General features: G+C 58.9%; 1 protein-coding gene across 7 annotated transcripts in view; it reads left to right on the forward strand.

The window, feature by feature from the left end:
• SPEG (striated muscle enriched protein kinase) overlaps window positions 1-22,925 on the forward strand; it is a 55,571-nt gene that overhangs the window by 12,611 nt on the left and 20,035 nt on the right. For 5 of the 7 annotated variants that reach the window (XM_061187709.1, XM_061187720.1, XM_061187728.1 and 2 more), the window contains 7 exons: window positions 501-1,801; window positions 3,624-3,767; window positions 4,111-4,293; window positions 13,294-13,469; window positions 13,704-13,792; window positions 14,721-14,896; window positions 16,215-16,681. In XM_061187709.1, coding sequence (XP_061043692.1) covers window positions 501-1,801; window positions 3,624-3,767; window positions 4,111-4,293; window positions 13,294-13,469; window positions 13,704-13,792; window positions 14,721-14,896; window positions 16,215-16,222 — 2,077 coding nt within the window. In that variant the 3' untranslated portion in view covers window positions 16,223-16,681. Of the gene's footprint in view, window positions 1-500; window positions 1,802-3,623; window positions 3,768-4,110; window positions 4,294-12,929; window positions 12,959-13,293; window positions 13,470-13,703; window positions 13,793-14,720; window positions 14,897-16,214; window positions 16,682-17,329; window positions 17,591-18,717; window positions 18,877-18,974; window positions 19,165-19,270; window positions 19,495-21,893; window positions 22,014-22,258; window positions 22,364-22,925 lie in introns of those variants that run through there. The other 2 variants (XM_061187752.1, XM_061187747.1) reach the window with 2 other exon arrangements.

Genomic DNA, 22,925 nt, shown 5'->3' on the forward strand with positions numbered 1-22,925 from the left:
TATGCCTGTTCTTCCAGGGGCACGGTGAAGGGGGTATGTCCTGCTGAGGATGGGCAGGGCTGTGGGGGCCAGCTGGGGGCAGGAATGAGTGGGAGGCTGCATTCCTGAGAGGGCCCCTCCCCATCCAGCCCTCCTGCCTTCCCTCACCACTTCATCCTCCGGGTGCTAAGCCTCATTCTTTTCTCTCCCACCACTCGGTTCTGTTTCTGCTGTTTCCCAGCTTCTGGGGCTGGGGGGAGGGGGCTGGCCAGAGCCCCTGGGACTGAGTCTGTACCTGGACCCAGCCACCAGCCCAATCTTCCGGTGCCAGAGCTGCCAGCCTCTCCCCAGCACCTGCTCTGGCTGTGCCTTCCTCTTGGGGGCGGGGGGAGGAGGAGGGGCTGGCCCATGTCACCCCCAAGCCTTCCCAGCATGCCCACCGCCCGATTCCTGTCACGACCTGAAGGTCTAGGAGGGGAGGCCCCCTGAATCTTCTGCCCCTCTTCGTCTTGGTCCTGCAGCAGTCTCCCTCAGAGCGGATTGCACAGGGAGGAGCCTGACCTTCAGCCTCAGCCGGCCAGCGAAGCCCCACGTCGCCCGGCCCTCCCGCCTCCCTCCAAATCCGCGCTGCTGCGCCCACCGTCCCCTCGGGTGGGTAAGCGGCCCCCACCGGGACCCGGCGCCCAGCCCCCAGCACCCCCCACACCGCCCCACCGGCGCACCCGGGAGCCGGTGCCGCCTGAGGACGCCACCGCCGAAGAGAAGCGAGGGAAAAAGTCCAAGTCTTCGGGGCCCTCGCTAGCGGGCACGGCGGAGTCCCGGCCCCAGACGCCCCTGAGCGAGGCCTCGGGCCGCCAGTCGGCGCTGGGCCGCTCTCCGAGGCTGGTGCGCGCCGGCTCCCGCATCCTGGACAAGCTGCAGTTCTTCGAGGAGCGCCGGCGCAGCCTGGAGCGCAGCGACTCACCGCCGGCGCCCCTGCGGCCCTGGGTGCCCCTGCGCAAGGCCCGCTCGCTAGAGCAGCCCAAGTCCGAGGGCGGCGGGCCGTGGGGCACGCCCGGGGCTTCGCAGGAGGAGCTGCGAGGGCCGGCGGGCAGCGTGGCCGAGCAGCGACGCCTGTTCCGGCAGAAGGCGGCCTCCCTGGACGAGCGCACGCGGCAGCGCAGCCGGGCCTCTGACCTCGAGCTGCGCTTCGCCCAGGAGCTGGGCCGCATCCGCCGCTCCGCGTCGCGGGAGGAGCTGGTGCGCTCGCACAAGTCCCTGCGCGCCACGTTGCAGCGCGCTCCGTCCCCTCGAGAGCCCGGCGAGCCCCCGCTCTTCTCCCAGCCCGCCACCCCCAAGACCCCGCGGGCCTTGAGCCCCGCCGCCGCCCAGCCGCCCCCTGCCAGTGTCGCGGGGAAGCCCGGGGATGAGCCAGGGAGGCCCCGGAGCCGCGGGCCAGCGGGCAGGACGGAGCCGGGGGAAGGCCCGCAGCAGGAGGTTAGGCGCCGGGACCAGTTCCCGCTGACCCGGGGCAGAGCCATCCAGGAGTGCCGGAGCCCCGTGCCGTCCCCGGCCGCCGATCTCCCCGAGACCAGGACGAAAGCGCCCCCGGGTCGGAAGCGGGAGCCCCCGCCACAGGCCGTGCGCTTCCTGCCCTGGGCCACGCCGGGCCAGGAGGGCGCCGCTGTGCCCCAGACCTTGGAGAAGAACAGGGCGGGGCCTGAGGCCGAGAAGAGGCTGCGCAGAGGGCCGGAGGAGGACGGCCCTTGGGGGGCCTGGGACCGCCGAGGGGCCCGCAGCCAGGGCAGAGGTCGCCGGGCCCGGCCCACCTCACCTGAGCTCGGTAAGGCCTCGGGGAGGGTAGAAGAGGTGCTGAGACCTGGGTGGGAGCGTGTCTGGGAAGAGGGAGGCTGCTAGGCAGCTGCAAGGGTGCGGTTTCCCAGGGAAGGCATGCACCCAGGTTCGAGTTTGAGTGAAGGATTGTGAAGGCCCCTTGTGTATAACCTGCCCGCTGGTGACGCAGAGTGTGAGAGTGTTTTGATGGAGGCTGGGCGGAGCCGAGGTGTGAGTAGAGACCTGGTGCCCAGTGTTTGCTATAGGCCCCCTGAGTCCAGTGGCCTGCTGGCCCTAACCGTGGACCTAATGGTGGGGGGAGGTACTGTGGGAACCTAAGGAGCCCCTCCACCCCCCACCCCTCTGTGGGGGAAGAGACAGAAGCCCGTCTCAATAAATAATTGGTCATGTCCCTAATTACAGGTGAGCTTTGGGCCAGCCAGTTCTCAATATTTACCTTCCCATCCCGGCACCATCTCCTGACCCATCATAGCTACTAAGATCTGACCTAGCCTCCCTTCTAGCCTCCTCTCTCCCATCTTTGAGTCCCTGCATGACTGAGCTGACTGTGTGTTGTCTCTCAGTCTTCCCGTGGGTGGTGGCCAATAGCCAGAATGCCCCTGCTGCCCCTAACTCTGCCTAACTGAACATCAACTTGGGGCCACTCCTGGAGCGAGACAGAGGAAGCCGTCCTTGACTCGCTGCCACCTCAGCTGCTTTCTCAGGCCAGATACCTCTACCCCCTGCTCCTAGGACGCCCTGTCAGTATCTCTTTCAGTGCCTGTACCACCCCTGGTTTTTTTTTTCATCACGTTATTTTTCATTTTAGTATTACTGTCTCAAAATCTTTAGAGATGATTAGGCATCTGTTCATGATCCTGCTAGCCACATTGTTGCATATCCACAGCCATGTCCCAGGCATTGTGTTAACTGGGCACTTAGGGATGTTACTTTATTTTAATCTGTATGTCAGCTCTGCAAGATGTTGGGTGTTATTTATCAGCTCCATCTTACAGATAAAACTGAGGCACAGAGGTTATCTAATTTGCCCAAGGTTATGTAGCTAGAAAACAGCGTAATTGGGATGCTCACTGTTCTTTTGGCTACATACGCTGTGCTTTATCTAGCTTATAGAATGTCAGAATTAGAAAATACCCAAAGAGAGCCACAACAGTGGAGTTTTATGATCTCTTTGTGTGTACAAGCTTCCTGTAAGCAGGGACTGCATCTTATTTCCTGTTGTGTCCCTGGTACCTGTACAGAGTAAGCAGTAAGTGCAGTATTACTGTTTGATGAATGAACACAATCTAAGCTGATCTTCATGAGTCCTCTCAGATGGCTACCGGAAGCACCTGCCACTCCCTCTTTTGAATCCAGTGGCATCACTAGTTTGATAGTTCACCACGTGTTGCCCTGTGACACTATCATTGCTCAAGTCTTGGTTTGCTGTTGGCTTGTCTGCTGTCTGTTTGGAAGCTTGTGAAGTCTTGTGCCCCTGAGAGCACCTTACACAGGGCCTGATCTACCAACCCTGATGACTGATTTGTGTAAAGACATACACAGCACAGTCCCTGTCTTCTTCCAGGAACCAGCACTCTAACTGTGGCTGAAATTGAGCAGCCAAACCATTGTAGAGTCCAGGCCGCCCTGTCCTGTTTAAGAACTCCCTTCTGTCTTCCTTTCTTTCCTGTCTCAGGGCATTCAGGAGAGAGGCCCTTTGCTCCCTAACCCTTGCCTTCTAGAAGCCCCTCTCTCTGGGTTTGCCCCCTCTCCCCCTGAGTCATCCCCACAGGGACCGTGTCCCCTGACCCTGTCACCCATGTCTCCGGCAGAGTCTTCGGATGACTCCTATGTGTCTGCTGGAGAGGAGCCCCTGGAGGCTCCAGCCTTTGAGATCCCCCTGCAGAATGCGGTGGTGGCCCCGGGGGTGGATGTGCTGCTCAAATGTATTGTCACCGCCAACCCCCCACCCCAAGGTGAGCTCTAGGCCTGGGGCCAGGCTAACATTGAGAGAGGGAGGGGAGATCCCCCCCATCCCTGCCCCCCACCCCAGTCCTCAGAGGGCGGGGTAGGGTGGGTGAAGGGGGGAGATCATCTGCTCCATGGGGCTGGCTGGGCTTCTCTGTGTGTGTGTTAGGGGAGCTTTTCCAGAATCCCTTGAGAGAGGGGAGGGCAGACCTGGGCTTCTGTGACTGAGGGGCATTCCTCGGGTTTCCCTAGGGTGGGAGAGGAGTACCGTAGGCTCTGTGTGGGGTGGGGCGAGCCCCCGTGGGCCCCTTTGGGCAACGGCAACCTAGTTATCCCGCTGCTTCCGCACAGTGTCCTGGCAGAAGGATGGGTCCTCGCTGCGCAGTGATGGCCGCCTTCTCATTCGGGCCGAAGGCGAGCGGCACACCCTGCTGCTCCGCGAGGCCCGGGCAGCCGACTCAGGGAGCTATACAGCTACTGCCACCAACGAGCTGGGCCAGGCCAGCTGTGCTGCTGCGTTGGCCGTGAGACCTGGTAGGGAGCCTGCGGGCCCTGGGGCCGGGTGGGGTGAGCAGTGACCCTTCCCATTCCTAGCCTGGAGCTTGGGCTCTCAACCAGTGTGCAGTCTGTTCTAGTGTGTTGGCTGCTCTGGTGGAAGCATTTTAAATGGCCCTGGCCTCAGGGCAGGGGCCAGATTCCCAAGGCACACACCAGATGGGCCAACTCATGAAGTCATTGAAATTTGTCTTTAGCGTCATCTAAATGCCATCCTCCCGTGGCATTTCCCTGATCAGGGTCCTGTGGAGAAAGCAAATTATTCTTGAGTCTCAGAGAAAAAGAATCTCCCAGCTCAAAGGGCTTAAAAGCCATCAGGAGTCTTCTGAGGCCATTTCCTGTCTAGAACGGCCACCCTCCCCACCCCCGCAGTAAAAAGAGATGCTTTTAAGTGCCACAATCCTCCCCCACTCCCTTGCACCTTCTGTGAACCCAGAGCCCTAAAGAAGGTGCAGCTGAGAGCGCCTTTCGGGAGGTGGCAGTGGCTGAGGCTGCCTCGTTTTCTATTTTTATGAAAGTTCTTTCTTGGTGTCGGACTACTTCCTTTGGGTTTAAGCCCACTTTCTTTCAGGTTGAGGACTGGTGTCAGTGTGCATGGCCAGTTCAAGTCATTCAGGTTGCTGGGCCTGACAAGGTGCTAGCCCTGGGCGGGGAGTGGCGGGGCGGGGGATAGGTGAGGCTGGGTAGGGGGTGTTCCAGAAGGAAAAGTCGCAGACTCAACCCTTAAGGACATTATCACTGGGTAATGAACTTAGATCAGAGGACCTGGGTTGGCGGACAGTGCAGGGCAGATGAACCCAGTGCCTAGAACAGCCAAGTGGTCGGTCAGTGTTGTGGGATGCTGGACTGAGAGACATCAGAGCCCTGAAGGAGCCTGGGAATTAGATGGGCAGGGGGTGGGGCCGGGCATGCCTGGAGAGGGAACAGCACGCACTGTTCTGTCCCTTTCTTTCACTCAGTGCTGCAGGAGACAAGATTACAGAGCCCAATTTGCTGTGGTCCTGGGGCCTCAGCACCTTCACGATTAGGGAGTTCTTGGTGGCATCTGACCTGAGTCCCAGTCCTGCATTAGATCCTTTGGGCCGCACATGTCTGGCTTTGCAGAACTGCAGGTCTCCCTCTTCCTTAGCTTACGTACACCTCCCAGGAGCCCGTGTGTTAGGCTTTCTCCTTCTCCTCACCCCTCCCACCACGCTGAATCATACCCATCCCTCCACTGCATGCTTCCGTCCTTCCATCACCTCTGGGATCTGCCTTCTGACTCAGCTCCCAGCTCCCCTTAGGTGGCTCGGACCTGGCTCCTGGACTCCGGTCAATACCTGGCTTGGGCTGAGATTTGGCATGGGGTTGTGGGCGGGTTGCCCCAATACTGGCTTGGGGCCATTTGGGAGCCTTTTAAGGTTGGGAAGGAGGCTTGGGCAAGGCAGCTGTCAGCACTTGACTGGGAGTTCTGCATTCGCTACGCCGAAGCTCCCTGCACTTCAGTTTCCTCGTTTGTAAACCAGAGATAATTATACCGTCCTTACGAATGAAAGCAAATGTGTGAACGAGCTTTATGAACTGTAAAACTGTAGACAAATGTTAGTTGTTAGCGTCATTAAGGGGTGATGTGCACAGGAGCATGGGTTTCCACGAGGTACCTGGGAAACTGCCTCTTCCTCTTCTGCCCTTTCTTCAGACTGTCTGTGCCTTGGGGACTCCTCCCCTGCCCTTGCCAGGCCTGCAGTCCCTCCATATTTCCCAATCCCTGGGTCTTCAGCCCATCACAGCATCTCTGTGCCTCCTCCACCCTGGGGAGCCAGAAAGCTTCATCACAGTAGTCAGCTGTACCAGGTGTTGGGCCAGGGAACAGCTTCCGTAAGTCAGGCTGGCTGGAGGGCCCCAGGGTTTGAGGGGCAGGCATGTGAGTCTAGATTTGGCTGTCATGGAAAAAGCAGATTTTCTTACCCTACAAGGCACTGTTTGGTCCAGAGCAGCTGGACGGGGACCAGTGGACCCAGAGGGCAGCAGAAATGGGCGGAACCAGTGGGTGGCACAGACATTTGGCGAGGGAGGGGGTCCCAGGCCTGGAGTCTGTAGGGAGTGAGGGGGCGGAGCAAGGGAAGGGGGTGTGCGCTGTGGCTGGGAGCGGAGCGGGTTGGGGGAGGGAGTGTATAGCGTCTTGTGGGAAGAGGCCTCACGGAACCACCTCCCTTTCTTGCTCCTCACGGCCCCCCCCTGCTAACCAGGGCTGGCTTCCCAGTGCCCTCTTGGGGTTCCCCCCTCAACAGGACAAGCTTTTGAGATCCCACAGATCTCAGTTCCTGGTTGGGAACTTCGGGAACAGGGAGAACTGAAGAGGTAGTTCCCTGAGTGCTGTGATTTGGGGGGCAGAGCCTGTCTTCACTGCCTCTGACAGCCCCACCCCCGCCCTGGCTCCCTCCCAGCCTGCCCCACCCCACTGTTAAACTCTGCGGAGACCATGGTCACGCTCCCAAAGGGGGTGTGTGGATTGGGGCGGGGGGTTGGGGAGTGTGGGAGGTGTGCTTAACCGAAGCTAAGCATTCTCAATGCTGCCCGCATCCATCACACAAGCCTTTACTGAGCACCAATCGGGTGCCGAGTGCTACATCTCTCTAAGCAGTTTCTTGTGTTTGGAGAGTGCCAGATACTTTTTTTCCAAACCCTTTCACATTTTTTCCCTTACTTGAGCTGCACTGCACCACATATACCCCTTGGAGAGGGACATCTCAGGTAGTAATATTACCATTTTACAGATGGGAAGATGAAAGCATAAAGTGACAGAGTTAGCACAAGGCCAGCAGCCTTTACTGAGCATCTATAATCTGCCTAAGAATGTTAAAAGCAATAGGTGATTTAGGGTGATGGAAATAGTCACCTGTGAAGCAGATAAACTTAGTATGGATGGCAGAATAAGATAACATGACTCCTTAGCATTTACTGCATGCTTCGTGTGTACCAGGCCCTGTGTTGATTGGGTTATCACATTTAATCCCCCCCTGGGAGATAGCCTCTATTATCATGCCCATGTTACAGATGAGGAAGCTGAGACTTGGAAAGCTTTAGTAAATTACTCCAGAGCATCACTAATCATAGAACCGATGATAGAAATGTTCTTACATGCACTAAAAGGGTAGCCACTAGCTACATGTGGCCGGCCGTTGAGCACATGAAGTGCGGCTAGTGTGACTGAAGAGCTGACTTTTCCATTTTATTTTAGTTAAAGTGCACTGAAATAGCCTAAGGAAGCTAGTGGCTACCCTACTGGGGTGCTCAGCTCTAGGAGCAGAAGCCACTGGGAGGCCGGGTCATGAAATGAAGCCCTGTCCCTGGGTCTCCCAAACCTGTACTCCAAACTACTGTGCTGTACCGTCCCCTTTCCCACTACTCTGAAAGGGTTCAGGGTTAAGGTAGAATTGTGAGCATGAGCTCCTGGGGCAGGGGGTGGGGAGGCAGAGACTATCGATGCCCTCTGTGGGTGGGTCAGCCTGGGGGGAGGGTTCCTCTCCTTCCTCTCTGAATCCCCACCTTCCCCGTGGCTCTGGTTCTGCTTTGTTTCCCTGAGTGCCTGGTGTGCCCATGCTCAGCTCACCCCCACCGCAGGCTCTGGTCAGGAGTAGCGGGAATATAGGGGATTCGTGCACCCGGGCCTCCATCCTGCTGCCTTCAGTCCTCCCCTCAGGCACAGGTCTCATATATTTGAGCCCAAGGTTCTAGCATTTTCCAGCTGAGACCTTGGCTTCTATACTTCCCCTCAGCTGGCCACCGTGTTCTCATCTACAAAGCAAGGGTCATTGTAACTCCTGGGCTACTTCCTTGATAAGATTTGTGAGGCTCTGTGGGGCTAATGATTTAGCTAAGGACATTTTGGCCAGAGGATAAGGCTTAACAAAGCTCATTCTGGTCCCACGTATAGGACCAACACCACCATAACAGAAAAGAGGTAGTTTATTGAAGGTCATGAATATAAAAGGAAAAGAAGAAGAAATCACGGCACCAACATCTGCCCCCCTCTTTTCCTGGCCCTGGTCTTGGCCGGCTGCTGCAGAATTACAGGTTTTCCCTTGGGAAGGCAGTGGCTGCCCATGGAGAGGATCTTGAAATGCCACACGGCCCTTTTGTCCATCCTTGATGGGGGTTTGGACAGCATCTAAGAAACCAGTGTGGTCCCTTGACCCGACTCAGCCCTCCCTCCCCACTCCTGTCTACCAGAAGCAGGTCGGCCCCAATCGGTGCCTTCCCCCAAGGCTGTTACCTCAGAATGGGGGTCCTCACGCACAGCTGTCAGAAGAATGAGGGTGGGGAATTCCCTGGCAGTCCAGTGGTTAGAACTCAGCGCTTTCACTGCCGAGGGCCTGGGTTCCATCCCTGGTCGGAGAACTAAGATCCTGCAAGCCGTGAGGTAAGGCCAAAAAGAAAGAAGAAGAAGAAGAATGGGGACCTAATCTACCATGGGTGCCAATTTATCTAAACATGCAGCAACCCCAAGTAACACATGTAGGGAGTTAACCGCTTCCATGGCTAGGTCAGGCTGCCCAGGTGAAATTCTCTCCGCTTCCTTGTCCATTTTAAGCCAAAACGGAAACATTCTCAGCACAGCCCTTCTCCTTTTCCAAGGGGAGATACTCACGGCAGCACCTGCGGAAATTCCCAGCTGCAGGCCAGCCTGTGCATTCTTTTCCCTCACTTCCGCGGTGGGATTGCACAGCAGACATATATAGAAATCCTGAGACGGTGCGTGTGGAGAGCCGGCTGTGAACAGCCAGACCATTTATGTACGTGCTGTGAACCTCCAGCATGTTACTCCTTCCTCAGAAACCTCACGGAGCTCCCCTTTGCCTTCAGAGTGAAGGCCACACTCCTGGCCTCGACCACCTGGACCTGAGGATGACCCAAGGGTGGCTGGAGGCACCTGCTCCAACACTGCCATGTCCCACTTCTTTCTTGTTTACCCAGTTCTGAGCCAGAAGGTTGAGCTACAGTTGTCTGCACACGCTTTCTGCCTTTGAGCATTTGCTCAAGCATTTCCTCTGCCAGGAAACCTGCTTTTTCCTGCTTAAACCAAACTCTTAATTCTAATACCACCCTTCCATCAGTTTTCCCTTCTTCCCTGAGCCAAAAGCAATGTCCTGCTCTCTGTACTTGTCTGGCCCTTATCTGCCCCTCTCTTGCCGCCTTATTCGTGCTTGCTGGTATAGTCGTGTGTGTATCTGGTTTGTCATCCCAACCAGCCAGAAGGTTCCTGAGGACATCACTATGCCTTCACCACTGTCAGCCCTTCCAGCCATACCTGAGGCCCTCCTGGACAGTCAGGGGCTGAGTGGACCGCAGGGACTGTGTGTGAGGTGGCACAATGGGGGTAGAGACTTTCACAAGGCCCTGGAAAAACCTGGGTCACATGGAGAGGCTGGGCGGGACCTGCGTCTGCAAAGGGTAACGAGGATCTGCCTGAGAGTGGAGGTTGGGATGGCAGAGGAGACCACAGAGTAGTGGTCCTCAAAGTGTGGTCCCCAGACCAGGAGCGTTGTCAGCACCTTGGGAATGTGTTAGAGATACGTGATATCAGCCCCAGCCAGACCTACTGGATCAGAAACTCTGGGGCTGGGGCCCAGCGAGCTGTGATTTAAGGAGCACTCCACACGATTCTGGTGCCCGGTGAACTCCGAGCGGCACTGCCGTGAGTCAGGGACCTTGCGCCAGGTGGGAGGCCCGGTGGTGCAGTGCGGAGCATGTGGGCTGTGGAGCCAGGCCTCCAAGGTTCGGAGCCTGGCCTTGAAGTTTGTTAGTCGAGTGAGGTGAGACTTAGTGATACTACCTCTTTGGGTTGTCCTCCTCCCATGAGGGTCCCAGGGGTCCCTAAACTTTTGTGTGCATAAGAATCACCCTGGGGGGTGCCTTTTAACAAATTTCCCGTGTTTCTTCAGGTCAGAGTAAGGCCCAGAAATTTATAGTTTAAACAGGCTCCCAGGTAGTCCTGATGTGGGTGGTTCAGGGACGACTCTGAGAAACCCTGATGTAGAGGGCCCTGCGTGACGCCTTTCATGCAGGTGGCTATGACTATATCCATCCTGGGGACACCTTAGGGGATGTTGAGATGCACTGGTCTGGAGATGAAGGGCTTCCCAACTTGTGGGCTCCCCAATGCCATTATTTTCATTAAATGAATCTGACCTGGAAGCAGTGTTGAAAGGCGAGACAAGGGCACAGAGTGTATAGGGGCAGCACATGGCGGGCATATGTGCATCTTAGATTTGGGGGGCACCTGCTGTCGTCTCCCTGGCTGGTGTAACTATGTTCCCCACAGTGAGAGCCAGGCTTGTGGGTGGAGCAGGGCTGGGATATAGGGACAGAGATGGTTTTGGCAGTGGAGCCAGTGAAAAGTCGGGTGGCACCAGGGCCTGGTGTGGAGCCCCAGAGGCTCTGCGAGCTGGAGACAAATCCTTGATCAGCCTCCTTGTTCTTGCAGTTCTGGGGGTACAGAGGGGTGAGGGGCCACTGCCTTGTTTTGAAGAGGCCTAGTTCTGACTCCTTTGGAGCCTGAGCGTCCTGCCTGGGCTGCTCTGACAGTTCCCCTCTCTAAGGGGCTTGAGGACTCCTGAATCACTTGGTCCCCTGATGCCCCTAGGGTGCTATTCCCCCAGACACCACCAGGGGTCTCTGGCTCCCTGCAAACCCTGCCCATCCAGCTCTAATCTCTGCAGTCCCTCCCTGGGCCCTTGAGCTGCTTCAGTGCCGTGCAACCTGGAAGTGACCCCAGAGGAGGAGGGAGTGCCTTCCTCCAGGGACCATGCCAGTGATCTCAACATCAGCTAGTGGCCCAGCCCGGAGCAGAGGCTCATCAAGTGCCATCCTGACTTCCCTTTCCACCCCCATGTCAGGACAGCCAACCTGAATGGTGCCTCCCCCCCCCCCCCCCCCCCCCCGCCCTTCTTCACTGGGAATGTTGGGAAACACGGGTCACAGCTTGGGAATGTGGCCCTGGGGCATGGGTGATAGGAGGCGGGAGAAGGCCATGTGACCTCTCCTCAGCGGCTCCCCTGCTGTGCCGCTCTTTCTCCAAGCCCCATCGCCACCAAGTCCAGATGGGTGCTAGTTGTGAGGGGTCGCTGAGGGGAGCAGCCTCCATCCTCCTGACTGTTGGCTCTGGTGGGGCTGACGGGGTGAGGGACCGTTGCCAACAGGTCCCTGGTAGAGCCTGTAGGAGGGGGGTTGGGTGCAGACCCAGGAACCCGGGGGGCTGCTGGGCCAAACCTGCCATGGCAGGAACGGGGAGGCAGAGGTGGGATTCCGGGCCCCTCAAGTTGAGGGGCCAGCATCTCTGGGAAGGAGGCCGAACAGCTCTCTGATTCTTAGCACCAGAGAAGACTGGGTATGGCCCGGTGCTAGAGTATTTGAGGCTTGTTGGTGTGGATTCCAGCATCAGGGATCTTGGCAATTTGGTCAGGGAAAGGGGCACCACAGGGGCCATTTGCCGTCAGTACCTCCTCTGGTGGACACATCAAAACAAATGGGTCAGTGCGAGCATGTTGGCTGCTGCAGTGAAGTGCCACCCCCATCTTCCCCTGGGGACTGAGGCCCCCATCCTTTGAGTGGAGGTGCCACTGAGGGGGCTTTGTTTGTCAGGGTCCAGAAGCTGTAAGGAGAGAAAAGGCAGATCCCGCTGCTTGGGAATGAGCAGGGTGGCTAAATACAGCTGGCTGCTCTGCCCCTCCCCTCTCCTCCCCCTCCACTCCAGGGCCCAGGCTGCTTGTGGTCTCAGCAGGCACCACCTCCCCAGCCAGCTGCCTGCCTGCCACCCAGCCTGTCCCGGCCTGGCCAGCCCTCACCTCCTCTTTCCCCCTCCTCAGGCTCCTTCCCCTCCCCCAGGACCTCAGTGCAGAGCCTCAGCAGAGTGAGTGGGGCTGGGCAGGCTGGGCTCCTGCTCCCTGGGGAGCCGGCCGGCCGGGGGTGGGCAGTGGGCAGGCAGCCGGAGGGCCTGGTGCCAGGACAGAGCCTTCGGGGCAAGCGCAGGCTGGGGTCCGTGTGCAGAGTCTCGGGGTGAGTTGGGGTGCAGCCCTGCCCCTGGCATAGCCAGAGGGGCTTGGGGTGGGGGGTCAGGAGGAGGGGCCAGGGGGCTGCGGCAGATTCATGTCTGTATTTGGCAGTCGGATAGGAGCCAGCTCAGTGAGGCTGGGCCCCTGGCCAGTTGCAGGGGAGGGCATCAGGGCTCTGGGGACACCCCTCCCCCAAAGCAACGCTGGTGCCCCCTCCTCTTCCCCAGGCTGAGCTGCCCTTCTCCGTGGATGAGTCAAACTTTGCTTTCCCAGCCCCTGAGAGTTCTGGGGTCTCTGCTGTAGGGATGGGGCCAACAGGTGTCCCTGGGGTATCTGGGGCAGGAAGCTGAGAAGGGAGCGGGGGAAGGGCTGGCTGGACAGTGCTGCCTCATTGGCCCTGGCACTGAGGTCAGGATAGGGCTTGTCTGAGGTGTGTGTTCCTCTGCACCAGGCCCGGCTCACCCGAGAAACACGTGTCCAGGTTGTGCCGCTCTGGGGTCCAGAGATGTGAACCACCTGCATTGGGAGCCTGCAGTTCTGTGCCGGGAATGTGGGTTCCCTGCTCCGGTGGAATTCCAAGTCTCCCACAGGGCCTGGGAATGGCCCCTCTGGTGCCTGAATCCTTTGCCCCAGGCTGTTCCCTATGGTTCCCCCACTCAAGAGGATCAGGGTCAGGGTTGGGAGAGTCTGTGGCAGAGCACGAGTCAGGGGCTCAGGGACAGGAAGCACCTGGGCAAGGTTACTCAGCGAGTGAGTAGGAACCCCGGGAAGTGAAGTCAGGGCAGGGTTGGCCTGTGGGAGCTGCCTGAGCTCCTGGGTTCTGGGACATTGCAGACCTTATCAGGACCTTGATCCCAGGCTGTTACATCCAGTTCTCTCAGTCTCCCTGCCCCCCTTTCTCCCCTGGCATCTCTATGCCACTACCTCTCCTGTGTCTCTCCTCCAGGCGGGTCCACATCCCCTTTCAGCAGCCCTATCACCTCTGATGAGGAGTACCTGAGCCCCCCAGAGGAGTTCCCAGAGCCTGGGGAGACCTGGCCCCGAGCCCCCACCATGAAGCTTAGTCCTGGCCAGAACCGCCGTTCCTCCGACACTGGCTCCAAGGCGCCCCCCACCTTCAAGGTCAGATCCCTGAGGCCAGCCCCCAGATCCCTGGGTGCCCCTATTCCTTTGTGTGGCCCCTTGGTCTTGGGGCCACACCAGGCTCCAGTAAGGCCTGGAGCCTGGTCCCATTAACCCTTCTTATCCAGAGCCAGCCTTAGACTGGTGTGGAAGAGGCCTCTGTCCCAGATCCCCCTGCCCCTAGGAGCCAAAGCTGGGCCTTGTCTCACCTGACACTTTGGGGTCCCCCTTCAGGTCTCACTTATGGACCAGTCAGTAAGAGAAGGCCAAGATGTCACCATGAGCATCTGTGTGCAGGGCGAGCCCAAGCCGGTGGTCTCCTGGTGAGTAGCAGTCACTGACCACCATCTGCCAGCTTCCCCCACTCCAGGCTGGGCCCTGTGAAGCCTGGCTTTGGGTGGAGGGCAGTGGACCCTTTGTGCACTTCCCAGTGATCTGCCCGGGGGGGCCTCATCCCAGGTGCAGTGGTGCCACTACCCCCAACGTGCCCCTGCCCCTTGCCTGGTGTTCATGCTCATTCAGGGCTTCCCCTCTGGGGAGGGGTTTGGGTAACACATGGTCTCCTGTCTGTCTGCTTGGCATGACTAGCCAGGAGTCATCTCACTCCTGAAGAAGCCTGTCCCCTGCCATTCCCACCTCAACACCCATCCTTTGACAATAGGGTGATTTTTGAGGCCTGTTCTGCGCTCGGCCCTGTGCTAGACCCACACACAACAATTTGTGTCTGAGCTGCCAGAGTCCAGAGTTAAACTCGGGCCTCAGCTGCAGTGCTTCATCCCAGGTGCCATTTGATTACTCAGTTCACTTAGCTTCCTATCGGTTTGGGTTCTGTTTTTCATTTTTAATTGATTATCTAGTCCCAGTGCGATCTTTTAACATTCATAGTCCTTTTGGGAAGTGGGAAAGCTATCTGTTCGTTAAAATAAATAAAAACAAAACATGAAATCTAAGAATTGTTAAGATCTGAATAGCTTTGGTGCTGCTCTAAGTGCAGTTAGGTTCCAAGAGGGGAGAGACCCAGGTGGGCAGAGGGGGCTGGAAGTTCCTGGAGGGGGTGGGATGGCAGAGTCAGGGTGAAAAGCTAGCCCCGTAACCCAGGGGTGAGGGGTGCCCACAGTCAGCGGGATAGGTCTGAGGAGTGGACAGATGATGTGGAGGGAGGGGAGGCCTGCTTGGCTCTGCAGCCCCACTTCCCCACGCCTGCAAGTCAGGACCTTGGGCCCAGGGACTGAGTTCTAGCCCCTCTGACAGGCTGAGAAACCGTCAGCCCGTGCGCCCAGACCAGCGGCGCTTCGCCGAGGAGGCAGAGGGTGGGCTTTGCCAGCTTCGGATCCTGGCCGCTGAGCGGGGCGACGCCGGCTTCTACACTTGCAAGGCGGTTAACGAATATGGCGCTCGGCAGTGCGAGGCGTGCCTGGAGGTCAGAGGTGAGTACCTCACACTCTCTACGCACCCCCTGCCCTGGACCCCGCCTTGTCCCTGCCCAGTTGTCAACTTTGACACAAGCTTAGTTATAGCATGCCACAACTGAGAGGGCCTTCGAAGTCCCGAAGTTCAGCTGCTTGTGCTGTAGTTGAGTAAACTGAGGCCCAGAGAGGGGAGGTGATTTGCCCAAGGCCACACAGCAAATTGTTCAGTGCTCAGTTTCCTACACAGTACTGCCTTCCCTACGCTCAAATCACGCCTGCCCTGGTGCCAGCCAGAGAGACCCTGCTTCGTGTTGTCGGCCGTCTTCCTCCCACACTCTTCTAAGCCTTTGTCACCTTGCCCTTGCCAGGCCCCTTCCTCACACCCACTCCCCACTCATCTCTCGCCTCCTCTATCCATCCCATGGCTATGCAGAAGATACTGTGGTTGGGGGTGGCAGTGGGGAGTGTCTGATAGTTGGACCCGTCCGGAGGGGCCCTTGGAGTGACTTGGGCATGGAGCATCGCAGGGCCCCCAGGGGTGTCAGGGTGAGCAGAGCTGGGAAATGTGGAGAGGGCTGGGCCCCCGGACTCGGGGCATAACGGCGGGTGGCCTTCTGGGCGTCAGGGACGGCAGGCCCTGGCCAGGCTGCCCTCGGGGGTAATGGTTTTCCTCGTGAGAGCAGGCCGTCTGCCTCACATTCTACTCACCCTTCCCCGTGGGCAGTTCAGGGCCAGGAACCCCTCGGTAGCTCCACACTCAGCCACCACCCCTCTCTTCCTGGCAGAGGCCAGCTCTGAGGAGACCCCCAGCCCCCTGTTGGAGCCTGGACCCTGAGAGTCATGTTCATCTCCCTGGGCACCCCCAGCCTCAGTTCCCCTGCCCTGTGCCTCCGGTTCCTGGGGTTGCCACCTCCTCCGTCTCTGAACTCTTCAGCTCTCACCCCCCTGAACCCAGCCCCATTCTCTGGCCTGCTCCTTCCCCTCCAGGGTCTGGCTCTGCCTTGCTTCTCTGTGTTAACCCACATCTCGGTGCTTCTCTTTCTTTGGAATTCTTCCCACTATCCCCCAGGCTTTGGGGTGCCCCTGACGCCTAGGAATGCCTCTCCCTTGGTTGCCCAGGGCCTCTGCCTGCCCAGGAACCCCGGAGACCTGGCCTCTGGCTGACTGCCAGCCCTCACCCCAGCGCTGACCTTGGGGGAGCTGAAAGTGGCAGTGCCGCCCTGGCTGTTTTAGAAGGGCCCTAGCCAGGTCTGCGTGCGCGTGCGTGCCTGTGCGTGGGTGTGCGTGTGCTGCACTAACCTGCCGCTTGCTGACTGAGGTTTTTGTCTGTACACAGGCGAGTGAGCTCAGGGGCCGCCTGCGCTCCCCCCGCTACCCTCCGAGCCGCGCCCCTGTCTCAGGCACCTCTCGGACCTCGCTGTGTTTCACTGCCTCCTGCCCACAGACCCTGCCGGCCCGGACCCTGTCCCAGCCTCCCCTCCCCTCCCCACCCACGCAGCATCCTGGGATAGCCCATGAGCCCCTGTGGACCCTTCCTCCCCCAGTGGACATATGGCTGGGCAGGCTGGGAGCCCCCCCCACGGACTGAGTGCCGGGAAGGGGCGGCCCTGAGGGGTATCAAGACCACCCCCCAGTCTGTCCCCGAAGGGGAGCACCCAGCGAGTGCATGTGCTGCCGCTGCTACAGGCCCTGTCTGTCTTTCCGTTTGTCTGTGTGTCTGTGACAGTCAGGGAAGGAAGCCTCCGAGGTGGTGTGGGGTGAGGCAGAGGGGGAGAGGACAGGGCATGGCATCCATAGGATGGAGGGGGCCAGAGGGGCAGGGGGCTGTGGACAAGGGGATCAGGGGGCACTGACCATTCCCGATATGGGTTTCAAATGGCACAATACTTTTTATTTCACAAGAGACCAAAAGCCAGAGGCCCCTGGGCCTTGTGCTGATGAAGAGGCCTGGCTGAGTTCTGGCCCGGGGCAGGCTTAGGGCCCATTTGGGGCTCCCTTGTTCACGGCGAGGGCCAGGGATGCTCTGGGAGTGAGGGAGTTAGCCAGGCTTGGCGCAGGAGTAGGGGCCTGCTGTAGTGGGTGTGGACATGTTCAGAAATACCTGTTTCTTAGCTCAAATAAAGTCCAGTTTGTACCCAGCTGGTGTGCTGTGTTTTCTTTTTCTGCCGCCGTCTCTGCCCCTATGTGGCCCTCTCAGTTTTCATGCCTTTGATTCCCTCCCACTTCCCCTGAGTTCACCCTCTCTGTCCCACGTGGGATTGCCATCCTGAAGCCAGGCCTGGGAGCTCCTTGCTGTCTTGGCCTGCTGGGTGGGCGGGCTTTCCCTGTCTCCAAAGGAACAAAATGCATCTCTCTCTCTGTGTCTGTCTGTCTCTGTGTGTGTGTGTGTGTGTCTCCCTTGCCCCGTGTTTCTCTGCTCCACGTGTGCCCCTTGTGGCTGCTTTCCCCCAGCGCACCCTGAAAGCCGGTCCCTGGCCGTGCTGGCCCCCCTGCAGGACGTGGACGTGGGGGCCGGGGAGATGGCGCTGTTTGAGTGCCTGGTGGCAGGTCCTGCCGACGTGGAGGTAGACTGGCTGTGCCGAGGCCGCCTGCTGCAGCCCGCACTGCTGAAATGCAAGATGCATTTCGATGGCCGGAAATGCAAGCTGCTGCTCACCTCTGTGCATGAGGACGACAGTGGCGTCTACACCTGCAAGCTCAGCACGGCCAAAGGTAACTGCCCGCTTGGGCCAGAGGGCTGCCGCCGGCACCCAAGAGCTGGAGGGAGGGGAGTGGAGGTGAAGGACCGGGTGCAGAATAAGACGCCCAGGAAACGGGGCTCCATCTCCTGGGAGAAGAGCGGTGGGGTGGGAGATGGTGCTGTACACCTGCCTCCATAAATCAGCACTTGTTGTCGCAGCTGACACAAAGCACGTTCTGTGTCAGTGTTCGCTATGGTTCCTGTTAGGGAGCCAGCTGCTGAAGTGTGGTGACCACACCTGCGCTTGGGTTCCAGTTCTTGCCCTGCCATGTACCGGCCACGTAACTTTGGACAAGTCATTTCATCCCTCTGAGCTTTAGACTGTTCATCTGTAAAAAGGGATCATGATAATACCTACCTCATAGGGGAATCGATAAGACTAATGAGATAATGTATGTAAAGAACAAAGCACAGCACCTGGCAAAGTGTAGCACCTCATAAATGTCAGCCATTGTTATTATTAACGACATCTCTGACCTGGTCTTCGTCCTCATTTGAAGAGCTGAGATAATGCCTCATCTGGTTGTGGTGATGAGCACCTAAGGTGACACTAGAGGGGCTTTGTAAGCAGGAAAGGATCAGGTCAGCGTAAGGGGCTCTTATTTCCCCCAGAAGATTCTGTGTGGGGTGGTAGAGTGGGGCACAGGGGCATTTGCTCTGGGTCTGGGGTGCGGGTGAGGGAGTGTGGGCACAACCCAGGGGCAGAGGAGGGTTCCAAGGGTAGGGGAAAGGGGTGTGGGGGAGGGAGTGGGCTCGGCTTCTAGACCCTTCTCCTAGTGCTGTGCTGAGATTCATCCTGGGTGGGCAGGATGAGGTGAGGGGGGGAGAGCCAGGCCGGGCCCTGGAATCCTGCCATATCCCCAGCCACCGTGGCAGCCTGCCGCCCACCCTTGCTGACTGCCAGCCTCCTGAGATGGTCCGCTCTTTAGATCCTGCCCATTGCCTCACTCGGGTGCCCTGGGACCTCGCTGGGCTCTTGCCAGGCTCCAGGTTCTGGCCCAGCTCCTTTTTCCTGCCCAGCACGAGGGCAGGACCCACGGGTCGGGGTGCCTGGGGCTCTGTGGCCTTCCCTGCCCCAGTGCTGACCCCTCCGCACCAGATGAGCTGACCTGCAGTGCCCGGCTGACTGTGAGGCCCTCGCTGGCGCCCCTGTTCACGCGGCTGCTGGAGGATGTGGAGGTGCTGGAGGGACGTGCAGCCCGCTTCGACTGCAAGATCAGCGGCAGCCCGCCCCCCTCTGTTACCTGGACTCATTTTGGTATGGCCCTCCGCCCTGCAGATGTTGGGGGATGCCCCAGGGCCAGAGGGCAGGGCCCCTGGCTGAGGCCACTCTGCACGCCCGCCCCTCCCTCCCAGGCCGCCCCGTGGTGGAGAGCGAGAACTTGCGACTTCGGCAGGAAGGAGGTCTGCATTCGCTGCACATCGCCCACGTGGGCAGTGAGGACGAGGGGCTCTACGAGGTCAGTGCCACCAACGCCCACGGCCAGGCCCACTGCTCAGCCCAGCTCTACGTGGAGGAGCCTCGGACGGCTGCCACTGGCCCTAGGTACCACCCGGGGCCCCCGGTGCTGCCAGGGCTGCCTCTGTGGGGCCCCGGCCCTGTGGTGGGAGGTGCGGCTCCAGGCCTCTGGGCAGTTGTGTGGTTCTTACAGCTCGAAGCTGGAGAAGATGCCGTCCATCCCCGAGGAGCCGGAGCAGGGCGAGCTGGAGCGGCTGTCCATGCCCGACTTCCTGCGGCCGCTGCAGGACCTGGACGTGGGACTGGCCAAGGAAGCCATGCTGGAGTGCCAGGTGACCGGCCTGCCCTACCCCACCATCAGCTGGTTCCACAATGGCCACCGCATCCAGAGCAGCGAGGACCGGCGCATGACACAGTGTAGGTGTCCGGGAAGGGACCCTGCGGGTGTCCCCTCCAGCACCGTCTTTGCTTGCAGTGCCCGCCCCCTCTCCCTACCCTCGGGCCTTCCTTTTCTCACCTGGTCAGGGATGGGGCGTCTGGGAGAGGGGAGCCCAGAGAGGCTTTGGGGTCACTGCCTCCTTCCTTGAGCCCACACGGCACCCATCTGCTGGGTCACCACTCTGGGCCTCGGTGTCTTGTTAGCACTTACTGGACTGGCAGTCCAGCCTGCTGCTGGCCGTGGGCAAGTTACAGAACGCCTCCAGGCCTCAGTTTCCTCATCTGTGGTAGGCTTGTTGGGAGAACTGAAGCAGTTAATACACAGAAGCACTTAGAGCAGGGCCTGGCAAATAGCGAGGGGCCAGTGAGTGTTAAATCTTAGCGTTACTGCTGTTATTGTTGCTGCCATCACCATCCGTGTTGATGAAGTGATGCTGCTCACGCCCCCCTGGAGAAATTCCAGTGAAAAGCCTGATGTAGGTCGTGTCTGCTGTCAAAAGGATGCTTGGTCCAGGGTTGTTCAGTAGTAGATAAAGAAGACAGAGCAGGGAAAAATACTTTCTCACGGTGTATCTCAGTTCCATCCTTGAAGGAGTCTGAGTCTCGTGTGAGAAAGTCTACCTATGCCTCATCAGACAGTGCCACCCCATGACCCGTGGTGGGCTCCTCGTACGGCTGCCACGTGACAAAACTCCCCTCTCTTAAGCGCTTCCTGAGTGCCAGGCGCTGAGTGCTAAAGGCCTGACGTGATGGTCTCACCTTCCTCACCACGGGCCTGTAAGGCAGGTACTATGACCCCTGTTTACAGATGGGGAAACTGAGGCTTACAGAGGGACAGGGGTTTACCCAAAAGCAGACAAATACCGTCTGACTTCCTAACCAGGACGTCCCCTGTCACCCGTGCCCCACTCTCCCCTCCCATCTCCAGTGTCACCACTGCGGCTCTGACCCTCCCCTCGGCCCCCTCTGCCACTGACTTTGCTCAGCCCACAGGCTTCCTATCTCTCAATCTGCTCTGAGGCCCCCGGTGGGTGTCTGTCTCAGGATCTGAGCCGGCGCCTCTGCTTCTGTCTGTATCTGGGGTCAGTGGCAGCCCTGGGCTTCTCTTCCTTTATAAATAGTGTCAGCAGAGATGAATGAATGGGTGGGTGTTCCATGCAGAGATAACCGCTAAGAGAAGGGAGGGGTGTTTGGGGATGGCCCTGACGTCAAGGAAAGAGGACAGTGCAGATCTCTTCCCCTTCACGTCCCGCCAGGGATGGCCTCCTGACCATCATTCAGGAAGCATGGTGTAGGGAGAGGGCTTTGGAATCAGAGGGAACCAGGTTCAAGCCATGGCTTCATCATTTATTAGCCGTGTGACCTTGGGACAAGTTCGTTAATGTCTCTGACCTCACTGGTAAAATGAGGATACTTTTGCAGGGTTGCTGAAAGGATTATGGAGAAAAAATGTATGTCAAGTATCTGGCATGGGCTGGGTACAATGCAAACAACTCGTACTGTAATTTATAATCTAATGTATTTACACTTAACTGCATGCAAGGCATCCAGTTCTGGGCCTGGCAGGACATACAAGCTCTGTCATTAAGGAGCTTACAGGAGGCGTGACGTGTGCAAGAAAAGAGAAAGGACCACCCAAAGCTCTATGAGCTGGGCGCTGGAGGTCCTGGGGAGGGAGTCAGAGATGGAGGTGCAGAGGGGACCAGGGGCGTGGAGAGGAGTTCCCAGGGCTGGCACTCACTTGAACTGCATCTTGAAGGAGAAGGAGGCCTTAGGTAAGAGAAGAATGGTCCAGAAGGGAGGAATTTTGTTAGCAAAGGCCTGGAGAAGGAACTCATGTGGCTTGTTCAGGGACCTGATGGTAGGTCAGGATCAGGACGTGTAGGAATAGCAGGAGACGAGGCTGGACGGGAGTTTGGGCTGAGGGCTTTGGAGGTCACCTAGTTAGCAGTAGGTGCCATTAAGGTCCCTAGATAGAGAGATCACATGCGATGCTGCTGGTGGGGTGTGGACCGCACGCGTGGAGGCTTTCATGGGCTCTGAGCTGCAGATGGGACCGGCAGTGGCTGTGAGGATGGAGAAGAGGGGGCTCTCCAGGGCAGGAACCCACAGAGAGTGAACTGGCGTGGGAGGAAGATGAGAAGTGGCTGGGCCTGTAGTGCTGGAGGGACAGGCAAGAGGTGCAAGGCTGCAGGTGTGCACTTGGTAGCCTGGACCTAGAGTGTGCTGCACGATGGACACCCTTCTTGTGTCTCCCCCACCCTTCCCCTCCACCTGTAGCGGGGTGGGGTGAAGGGCCAGGCCTGGGTGGCATGGGCCCACCCTCCAAAGTATCCTCCTAGCTCAGACACGGTATCACTGTCCCACCCCGCCCACAGACCGGGATGTCCATCGCTTGGTGTTCCCTACCGTGGGACCTCAGCATGCTGGCGTCTACAAGAGCGTCATTGCCAACAAACTGGGCAAAGCGGCCTGCTATGCCCACCTCTACGTCACAGGTGAGGCAGGTACCCTCCCGGTCAGCTGTGTGCACAGCCTAGCCTCTGGCCCACCCAGGGGCCTGGGTGAGGGCGGGGCCTCCACACCAGTTCCCTCCCCCTCGGTCCCCTGGGAAGCCAGCTGGCCTTGCCTCTGCCCTCGTGGCTGTGCCCCTGGCCCCCAGCCCACTGCCTGGAGGCCTGGTGATCCTGTGGGGCCATTGAGCCTGAAAGGACCCAGCGGACGTCAGACCTGTGGCTTTCAGATGTGGTTCCAGGCCCCCCAGATGGCGCCCCACAGGTAGTGGCTGTGACCGGAAAGACGATCACACTCGCATGGAACGCCCCCAGGAGCCTGGACATGGCCATCGGTGGGTCCAGCCACACAGGGCTATGGGTGGGGGCGGGGGCACTGAGGGGGCCAGGAGAGGAGGGCAAGGCCCAGGGGGACATACAGGTGCGGGTAGGAACGGATGGAGCCTGGCCAGGAGCGGCTTTGCGGGCCTCCTCCCCATGGTGGACAGAGCCCTGGCTCTGGGTCAGGAGAGGAGAGAAAGGGGGGCTGCCACGTGCCCTTCTCTTCTCAGAGGGACTGGGTGCTTGGGTCGTGGTCCTGGGGAACCCCTCTCCTTCCCTGTGCACGATCTCCTACTGCTCTGTGCCTCAGTCTCCCTACCTCAGGTAGTAGCAAGGAATCGGGACTAAGTCAAGGTCCCTCCATGCCTGTAACTGGATCCCATGCCTGACACCTCGTGGGCTCTGAGCCTGGCCAGGCCTGTGGCTGGGCAGGAGCAGATAGGGGGCGGGCAGAAGCGACAGGAGAAGCTGAGGCAGGTCCTCAGAGCAGACTGATGATGAATCCCTGAGTCCCGAGCCAGCTGAACGGGGGCGGGGGGCACCCCAGCAAGGTCCGCCTCTAGCAGCTGCCTCCCC

The sequence above is a fragment of the Eubalaena glacialis genome, chromosome 1 (genome assembly GCF_028564815.1).
Source record: "Eubalaena glacialis isolate mEubGla1 chromosome 1, mEubGla1.1.hap2.+ XY, whole genome shotgun sequence".
Lineage (NCBI taxonomy): Eukaryota > Metazoa > Chordata > Mammalia > Artiodactyla > Balaenidae > Eubalaena > Eubalaena glacialis.